This window comes from Abrus precatorius, unplaced genomic scaffold, assembly GCF_003935025.1.
Source record: "Abrus precatorius isolate BTA unplaced genomic scaffold, Abrus_2018 Scaffold3, whole genome shotgun sequence".
In the NCBI taxonomy this organism is placed as follows: Eukaryota; Viridiplantae; Streptophyta; class Magnoliopsida; order Fabales; family Fabaceae; genus Abrus; species Abrus precatorius.
The window spans coordinates 14,816,223-14,826,764 of record NW_020874373.1 but is presented as its reverse complement, the minus strand read 5'-3'; the positions used below and the strand labels follow the sequence as shown (position 1 = coordinate 14,826,764).

The window sequence follows — 10,542 nt, the reverse complement described above, 5'->3', positions numbered from 1 at the left end:
TAATAAAAAATACGAAAAGTGAAATATAAAAAAAGTGATGCAATAGAAAAATATTTAAAAAATTACATAAATAATGTAACTCTGATTAACAATAGTTTGTACCTGACACAAAAGTAGCAGTCTAGGAAAACGGTCACGGTATAATTCCAACCGAAACCATGCGCCATGTGTAACTGTAGCTTCTAAAGAAAAAAGATAATTTAAATATTTTGAATTAGAAAATTAGTATATGTCATAAAAATTTAGACTACTGTCCACGAGAAAATGAAGAAAGGAAGTGTTTTATTAGTATTCCAATTATAAATAATTTCAATTTGATACTATTTATTACCACATCAGCTCATCAATCAATATAAAAAATAAATAATGTGTCAAAATATTAATAAATGTAAAAATAGAACTGCTTGATACTAATTAAATTGTACAAAAGCATACACTAATTTTGACCCATCCAAAGTGAAGTTAACTACTAACAGTAGTTAACAAAATCAATATAGTTTCAATAATAATAGAACATGTTTTCCTTTTCAACCACCCTCCCTTCCACTATCTTTTCCCTCTACCTAAAGTCAATGCTGCTTAACCAAACATAGGCAAAAGAACACCAAGCTTTATTTAAAATAAATAAATGAATAAACTTGATTTGCAAAGCTAAAAGGTGGCTAGAAGAGTCTCTTGCTGGCGTACAAAAAGCTTATAAAAAGCAATTTGAACAATTATTGTAATCCCAACGTCCAAATATTCCTCCACTAAATGGAACAACTTTAAGGCAGTAGAGAGGGGTCACAACTCTAGTTGGATATATATGATATAGGGGTTGAAGATGATGCAATACCCCTAAGTATAGGAGAATACAAAGCCCTTATTTGAAAGGAACTTCCCTCTTATTCTTGAGCTTTGAACTAACTTAGTCAAGAAAATCTGTGACTATGTCTTCCCTTGACATCACATTCAGGGTCATTATTAACCAGTCTCTAAGTTGAGAGAGTTAAAAATGAGTACATATAAAAATATTGGTCATAAGCAGTCATAGTTGGTAAACACAGAAAATGGGAAGACCCGGAGCTAAGAAGCTAGAAACTACACTACTGATTTGAGAAGAAAGAAGGATGTACACTCAACTATCTGTACAGATTGATTCACAGTCATTGTACTAACAATGGAAGTGAAAAAGGACAAGAAAAAATGGTATGGCTCAAGGTAGAGAAGAACTGGGAAGAGCCTCTCTTGCAACTTTATTAAATACATCAGATGGCCTTCTTAAGATTGCTTTCTGACAATCTTGACACTGCTATAGAAGCGCTTGAGATCTTTCATAGCCTTTTCCTCAATTTGAATAGATCGAATCGAGGATGGTGTTTCCACTTCAGGCTTGAACCAGCGGCTCACCCCAGTTGTTTCAGATGGTGAGCCTTGACCACTGGCAACAGAAAATCCAGCTGTCCTAGTCTTTGGACTAAATGAAAGGCTTTGTAGTTTCTTTCCCTGTATTCAAAACAACATTCTCAACTGAATAATAGACACTAGGAGAAGATAATACCAAAATGCAATTAAAATAAGCATAGGCCAAAATGCATAATGAATTATCAGCCACTGGTTCAGAGCAACATTACACAATTATAACACTGGCATGGGGATAAATACAACAGCAAAAATCACCAAACTTTATCTCCAAGAGTAAGGTCGGCTACATGAATCACATAACACTATTGGCATGGGGATAAGTACATGAAAGAAAGCCTTAAACCACAAACCTGTTGCATTTGGATGTCCCTTAAAGATGGACGAGAGAGTTGGGGAGGGGTTCCTGAAGCAGCCCAAGGAGGGGTGCTTACTTCAACATCAGATGCTTGGGAACAATGAGTTGCAGTAACAGGTATTGGGCTGGAAGGAAGAAATGAACTCAACTTTATTTTCCCCCCACTGCCAACATCAGAAAGATCCTCCGCCTTTTCCTTGCTTCCAGCTGGCTTATTTACCTTTACTTTGCTCTGTTCATCCTGGATTTCACGAAGAGAAGAAGATCCCTTGATGAACTTGGCCCCGCCCCATGCAGGACCATCACTTCTCGGTGGTGGCGGAGGGGGAGTCACCTCTTTTGGGGCCTCATCAAGAGCACCACTCAGAAACATAGAAAGCCCACCCTTCTTGCTCTTCTTCTTAGAAACTCTTGGTGACTGACCCTTATCTTTCAGCAACTCCAAAGCATCTTTCTTCTGCACAACTAAAGTTAATTCTTTTGCAGCGTGGTCTGCTGTGGTTTGTTCAAACAGAGCATCCCCTTCCACCTATTAAATAAAATATAGAATTTTAAGCAATATAAGCAACTGTGCAACTAATTCTCTTTAATAAGAGAAAGGAAAAGGCAAGAACTTCTTGAAGTCTTATTCTTCATAATATAATAATATTTGTGTTCAGATGTAGGTGTTCCTCCAATTCACAATCTCGTCAAGTGGGATTTCCTTCGCATGTATAACTAGTTAAATCATCTTGGTAAACCAAAAGGACATTTTTGTATATAAAATATAAATATATCTTAAACTAAAAACAATATGAAATTGCACATATAGTCTTCTAAAATGAAAGCACTATGAGCCTCCAAAACAGGCTGAAACCTAATTGAATGTTTTACTAAATGAACCAATCCACCAAACCATGGATCTTTATAAGCAACTGACAAAGACTATGAAGCAATCTGAATTAACAGTGCTTCAGACTGCACATCTAACCCAGATATGCTCATCAATGGCAAATACCATCAAATAAGGGTTCAATCTAAAACTATAATTGATCGGTCAACCAATATCCTTATCCAGTACCGAATTAATTCTCCTTGCCAGAAACTATTTGATTTAACACACAAGAAAACATAAGCAAGAAAAGAAATCAAATGAAAATATGATTTCATGTTTCAACTGATGTTCTCAAATAGCATGAATAACTCATCAGATACCAACCTTCAAATCAGGAACCACCATAATGTCAATGTCCAAAAGGTCCTCAGATTTGGTATTGACTTCACTTTTAGTGTAACCAGATTCCATTTCTGTCTGCTCTATGGTTGTTTTGTTGCTCTTTCTCCTTTGTTTTTTTGATAGTTTACCCTTCTTACTACCTCTCCCTTCTGGTAGCATAGAAGACAATTCTTTACTCACTGATGTTTCAACAGGAATGCCTAGCTCTGCAAGTGAGGTCTCAAGTACTGACTTAGATTGAAGCTTTGCAATCTGCTGGTTATCAAGAAGATGTCCATTAGACTGCTTTGCTTCAAGCATCTCAATCTGCTGCAACTTCTTCCGTATAGCTCGAACTACTTTGGAAATTTGTTTATTGGGATCATCCTTGGGCTGTAGGAAGGAATCTAGTCTTCGGGTTTTCTCCAGTTTCACCGCTGACATTTTCATTGGTTTGTCACGAGTCCTTTGAAACTCCATCTCACTATCATCTTCTTCGCTGTTAATGATGGCAGGGAAAGTAGCAGTTGGACTAGGGAGCCGACGGTGACTCCATGGCTCAGATGACCTTTGGTCTAACAACCTCTCAAGGTTAGCCAGAATATCTGGTGAGGCACTTGCTACAGCATGTGATGAAACTGTAAATATATAGTCAAGGTTGCGCATGACAATCTCCTGTAGCCAGTAAATAACAACAGCTTTAGTATATCAACGACTTTAATGTTAAGAAATACATATCCAACAAAATATATCAGCAAAGACCAATTAAATTACAAAGACAATTGCATGATGGTGGAATTATATGACCTGTAATGCTACAAGATACTGCCTATTTCTCTCATAAAAATACTAGTACAAAAATATCTGTACATTGAATGGAATATGAAAAATTTAAAAGGAAAATTATATAAAAATATTACATAAAAAATTTGTGAATAATTTTTTTGTAAACTTCAGCGAAAGAAGCAAAAACATGATAACAATGTAACTGACAGTGGAGGTTCAAATCAAGTATGGAGCAAGAATGTAGCTCCTATGTGACACATTATATACCAGACAGTGTGTTCAGTAGTCAAGATCTAACCTCGCAGTACTTCTTCAAATCATCTGCTCCGAGAGAATCCGCAATCTCAAGCAGTTGAATGGCATTCCTTGGCTCCACTAGACACTCTGCAGCTACTTTTTCACAAAGGCTTTTTAAGCTGGGAGTAGATCTCTGCCTGAAAGAATCATTTTGTACACTAGATATCATATTACTGGAATCCAGATCCTCAAATAAAATGCCTTCATGTAACTCTTCCATATCATCCCTGTTATTCAACTTGAGATTTTGAGAATTCTCAATCATGTTGGGAGGGTAGACAGGATGATAGAGGGAGGCCACAATTAGTAAATGTGTTTCACCAACCGAAACTGAAGTAGCCTTCTTTACCCCATGCAACCGAGTTGCAACAAGTGGCTTGTCCTTACCTTTCTTCCCATCCCACATGTAAACATCACCTGTAGCTGTAACTGCTGCAGTCCAGTACTTTCCAGCTGATATACTCACCATATTTCTTCCACACATAGCGTATAACTGTTCAAATTATTTTTTGAAACAAATAAAGGAGAGAAATGTTTTTTAATATAACATGCTTGTCTTAGAAAATTATAAGTTATAACATACATGAAATTCAGAGTAAGAACCTGTTGGCATCTAAGATCGGGATCTGAGGAGACCCAATAAAATAATGCACCATCATCTGTAAGAGCCATGCTATGTACCATTCCAGCAGCTATAGAAACCACATTAAGCCGTTCCTTGCGGTGAAATTTTAAAGGAATGCTTCCACTTTTCTTTAAGTTCCTAGTAATTACTACACGTTTTGGTGTAACAAGTCGATGACCCCAGGTAAATACCTGCAAAACTTGAAAAATTAAAACTTAAAGAAGCATTATTATTTCCCAAAAATTTTAACTGACAACAACTATATACAACTATGCTCTTTATAACCCTACTAGCAAAAATATGTTATTGTTTCATATCCATGTACCCTAAAAAATATGCAGGAACAGTAGAAAAGAAAATAATTAAAAGTGCAGTAGTCATTATAATTTTAATATATTTTAATTAATGTTCATGGCTTCTGTTTATGCAGAGTACTTTAGTTCAGATTCACGTTAAGTATGTCCTATTTGCAAGTCCCAAGGAATCCTCATGGCCTTTGATTAGCCTTAACCTGAGGCCCAAATATGAAGAGGTACCTACAGTTTCTTGCAGTAAGAATAAACTGAACTTCTAACAAAATGAGAATTATGATAATCTGTTAGTAGTTACCTCTCCATCAGATCCTAATACAATTGTGTGATATTTTGCAGCAGAAACCCTGGTTAAAGTCTTTCCCTTCAAGGATTCAACCACATGTGGGGTGTAATTAGATGCTGAGTTTGAGGTACCATAACCAAGCTGACCCTCCCTGTTGCAACCCCAAGTAAAAACTTCACCTAAATCAGAAACTACAGCAGTGTGCTTGTTTGCTGCAGCAACAGCAACAATTTTTGACCTCAATGAAGATACTCTACGAGGTGTGGGTTGTGTATCAACAGAAGTGTACCCAAGCTGTCCCTCTGCACAGCAATGAAAAAAAAAGAAACAAAATATTGATGCCAATTCTTGTCATTCTCATGTATTATCCTAAAGAACAAAGCATAAACAAAGACAAATTTTTTTTTTTTTCCAAATAATCAATAAAATTTGGTTGAAAATCAGTAGAATACTTAATAAAAGGCAGGGCAGGGATGCAAGGGAAATGATAATTTGGTTGCATCCAGTGAAGTAGTTTACATCACAAGACTCAACTTATAACATAAATATCACCACCATGTTTTACCTCTATTGGATCCCCAAGTGAAAACTTCCCCACCCTGAGTTGCAATAACTGTATGATGCTTAGCTGCAGCAATTGCCATCACTCTGCGGGAACCCAGACCAGAAGTCACCTGGCGGGGAGTGATGACAGCAGCTTGACCACTGCAATGAGTATAGCAAAATAAATTCTGACTGAAAATAGTCCAAAAGCATGAAAAGATGAAATTGATAAACCTCCCTCCATTACTCCCCCAAAAAAGAAGTTTGGTTTTCTGCTGCTAATTTGTGTTTATAACAAGAAGTACAAATACTAGATTCTCCCCAATATGTATAATAATAGAATCTGCTGCCACATAAAATAAATTTTGGTTCCAGTAAAACACCACCAAAAAGCAGTTCAACAGACTTTGAGTTTTGACTGAGTGCATAAAACTGTCGCCAATTGAACATATGAACATGCAAATAAATGTGTTATCAATGCAAATAAAGGAGCATCTAGTAAGACAGTTAACTAACAGGATTCTCATCCAAGGTATTCTAGAAAAGAAATTCAAGGAACTCAATATTATTAGGGAACTCAACCAAATTCTCCATATATTCAATCTTAATAATAAAAAAATGGTAACATCAATACTAATAAAAAGCATGCGCATCTGGCTTTGCACAGAAACAAATCATATACCTGTGTATATCAAAATCAGGATGCCCCAAACGGCCCCCCCTTCCAAATCCCCAAGTATACACTTCTCCAAGAGCCGTAAGTGCCACACTATGGAACTTCCCCGCAGAAATGAGCTTTATGAATGAACCACTAAGTGAATCAACTTTGCATGGTAACTTTTGAATATGCGCATTTCCAGTTCCAAGTTGATAATTTGCACCACTCCCCCAACTAAAAACCTCAGTAGCCACTAAAGATGCACAAAAAGTCAGATGAGTATCCTATACAACTCATTTCTCATGGAAACAACATGCCAAATGATTGCAAAGTGGTCAAAGCACAGCAATTTATACCTGAACGGTTTTCATTTCCAAAAACTTGACATACAGAGCCAGATAAGTGATCTACAGGTAATCGAGATTTAGAGTCCTCCAATGTAATGGAGGCACCATGTTGAAGAAGGACGCTTCCCACAGCAAGATGACCAAAATGCAGAGCCCTGTGAAGGCTACTCCATCCCGATTCTCCATCCTAAAAATAAAACAAGCTTCAACATTGATCGATTCAAATAAAGCACTAGTTAGCTACTCCTAAATTATTATGGCTTATCTTCAGTAAACCCTATGAAACAATGAAAAATTCCTGAGCAAAATTTTCTAGATAGAAAGTCAAAGTCAAATAATCAGAAACTATTGTCGTAATATGTCCCACTTTTCAAAAGCCAGGCAAACAGGTGTCTTTTATTTAATGAAACATTCCACCACAAATGAATTGCATGGAATATATCATATGGTGAAAATTTTATTTTTACCTGTGTGGTAAAAGCACATTAGCAATTCATTTTTATCCTATGCTATAGGGAATAAAGACAAGGGAGATAAAATTGAGATTGTTTTAGCCTTGTAGTACGACACAAACATTTGAAGGCATCAATGAAAAACAACTACTTTTGAGTATGATGCTGAGGTAATTAAACAAAACCCAATAATGATAAGCGAAATGAAGAATGAAATATGACAATAAGATAGGTAAAAAAGAATATCCCCTTATATCTGGACCAATGGTCTGAAGATAATTAATGGGGAGGATCCCAAATAAGATCACTACTAGATTTCAAGAGGTTCAACAGAAATTGAGAATAAAAGTCAGTCTAGACATAGTTTTAATAATTCTTTACTATACCAAGGTTTTGAATCCAAGTGGCAAATTTAGTTTAAAAAACATGTAATTATGTGAATGTTACTAATGGGCTTCTCATAACACATTCATAACATCAATTCATCCTAAAATAATAAATAATCTAAATAACAACAAAGAAATCTTAGGACATTCCATTTCCTTGGTTGGCAGTTTTATGACAGAAATACCCCTTATGTTACTGTCATCAACACATTTTGCATGTCATAAAATTAATTGGGCACAAAAAATTCATCTTAATTTATGTACAGAATATGGATATTTTAATCATTTTCAAAATTCAGCATGGACACACCGCAGCAAAGCAGTTAAACATCCGTCCATCAACCATTCATCAAGTAATGAACAGAAAATGATTAGAATAAATTGTAGAGTGCTCACAAATAAACAATTACGCCTTATGGCCTTGACTCTTGAGAAGTAAAAAACATGAAGATACAGTAAGAATCTAAAGAAAAGGGGCAAGCATATGTCTGCAAAACAAGAAACGTCATCAGAAAAGAGAAAGATATCATACTCGAGCATCAGGATCTGCACCAGCAGCAAGAAGCCTCCTTACTATGGGAATGTGGTTTCTCCAAGTTGCAATATGAAGAGGAGTCAGGCCAAAGGTGTTCCTCAAATTGATATTGCCTCCACTCTTCTTCAACAATGCCAAGGCCAACTCTACGTCATTTAGAGATCCTTCTCGCACAACAAGCCACAGATCCTTTTGGGATCCAGAACATAAAATTTTGCGACCTGTTGTCTGCAAATTCTGCTTTTGTGCTTGTGGAGAAATAGCCACTTCCATTTTTAAAAAATGTGCACACCAAGTATGTTAGTTATCTTGCACAATATTTTATCTTGGTCTAAAAGAGGGCTCCAGTGGCTCAGCAGTTATATTCCATATATCCACAACCTTATAACGTCAAGAGCCAGATTCTCAAAAACTACACGCTCTACCAGACTAAACTTGAATACTAACAAACAAAAACAATTCTGAACGCCATTAGTTGATTCTCACAAGTCCATGGTACGTGACATTGTGACCTAATAACCAAAACATCAACTAAAGATAACCAATTACAAGGGGAATTGGTCCTCCGCTAATCTACCTCCAACATTCATAGAGCCATCTTTATCATAATATTATGTACACAAACAAGTTGCAGCAACCATTGACAAATCCCAGTATTGTTCACCGGCAACAGAGAAATCTGCTATAAACAGAAACAATGATTATGCAATTCATCTATTGGTTGCACGAACATTCTTAGAAAATAATATTTTTTTCAGAAGAAAGACATAAAAACATGTACAGGCAACTAAAGTCCCTCAGCTGAGCACATAACAGTCTCTGTCTCTCAGTAAATAAGCTGGTAGGAACCAACAAAAGACAAACCAAATAAGTCCTCAATAAAAGTCATTAAATTGATCGTGCGACGAAGAAAAAAGAGGTATAAACAAAATGTACTACAAATATAAATAACTCCACAAGAAGACCACAACAGAATGTAATGAATTGTAAATTGAAACCAGTGAGACCATAAAATTCTTCCTTTTGCTGGAAAACTCAAGATCCACAGGCTCAGTTTATAAACTACCAATCATAAAACCAATTATTAGAACTGAAAGAAAATTATACATTGATGCAAGCCCCTAGGTAGGACAAGGACACGAATTTTAAAAGGAAATTTAGGAAAATAACAAAGAATGAAAAACAAATGCCATGAATATTTTTTCATAAAGAGTTTCACATTTGATCTATGCACTTAAAAAGTTAATTCATTACGCTTCCACGCAAATACTATCTCCAAACTCAATAATTAGGAAAAAAAATTGAATCACAAAATGACAACACTAATAAGAAACACTAAAAAATAAATCTGGACACAAAAGGAGGACACCCTCCAACGCATCGCGCAGCACATCACCAAAATCATAACAAGATCAAAACAAAATAATAGCTCGAATCCATTAAACATCACCCATGTCAAAAAACACAACCTTTCATCAACAAACACAGGGCTTAAAAACAGAACAAAAACAATGTACCCACATGAAAATTTTACTGGATCACCCCCACCATACCCCAGATAATTATTTCCGCACAAAAAAGGGGGGGAATTTTGAAGAGACCCACATGGCCAGAAATTGAGTTAAGTTGAAAAGAGAATCAGAAGTGAAGAAATAATGAGAAAATGTACTAGCCTTACCCGTTAACGTGTTGAGAAACAAACCCAAAACTCTGCAAAGAATATAAGAGTACGCCTTAATAGTAAAGCTGAGAGGAGTTATAAATGGTGATTTTTGTGACCAAAGAGTATCGAAACCCAGAATATACCTTCTCTCACAAACGGACCAAAGGTAATAGCCCAAAAATATGGAATAATAAAAATTCAAACTTTATCTTAAAATAAATCAATTTCGGAAAAAATGATTTTGGAGAATTTCCATACAGAGAGAAAACAGGAGAGGATGGTAAGAAAACAATCCCAATCACGAAAGGGGTAATTATGGAATTTCAAAGGTTTTCGTTTGGACCAAAACGCCCCTGACTCGCGAGACTTTGGTTCCAACGACGAGGTCTGGGGTTGTCGCTTCCACCAGACACTGTGTTTTCTCCGCAAAACAAGTGTTCGCAATGACACGTGTCTTCTTGGTAAGATGACGCGTGTTGAAAAGACCTGTGCTGTAGGTCCCACATAGCGAGAAAAAAAATCATCATTAATTACTTAACAAGTTCTTAAAATATTGCTAAAGAATTAAAACTTAAAAAAATTATTAAAACTTAAAAAATTATTAAAAATTGTTATTTACATATTTATTAACATATTTTTTGTTTTTAATAATTTAATTAATATTTTAAAGAAACTAATTAATGAAATTATTTAATAAAA

General features: G+C 35.7%; 1 protein-coding gene across 2 annotated transcripts; it reads right to left on the bottom strand.

Moving 5' to 3' along the window:
* Positions 1-594: 594 nt before the first annotated feature.
* Positions 595-10,070, bottom strand: LOC113861959. 2 transcript variants are annotated; one of them, XM_027495087.1, is made up of 11 exons: positions 9,859-10,070; positions 8,178-8,859; positions 6,817-6,994; positions 6,485-6,713; positions 5,825-5,964; positions 5,272-5,561; positions 4,641-4,853; positions 4,039-4,530; positions 2,958-3,629; positions 1,755-2,288; positions 595-1,485 (listed from the first exon to the last, which is right to left on the bottom strand). In XM_027495087.1, exons 2-11 carry the CDS (start codon positions 8,451-8,453, stop codon positions 1,261-1,263), a joined length of 3,249 nt encoding a protein of 1,082 aa, XP_027350888.1. In that variant the 5' UTR covers positions 8,454-8,859; positions 9,859-10,070; the 3' UTR covers positions 595-1,260. The 2 variants fall into 2 exon arrangements, with proteins under 2 accessions (XP_027350888.1, XP_027350889.1); XM_027495088.1 differs by lacking the exon at positions 9,859-10,070 and having other exon boundaries at positions 645-1,485; positions 1,755-2,281; positions 2,954-3,629; positions 6,823-6,994; positions 8,178-8,858.
* Between the last annotated feature and the right edge of the window lie 472 nt (positions 10,071-10,542).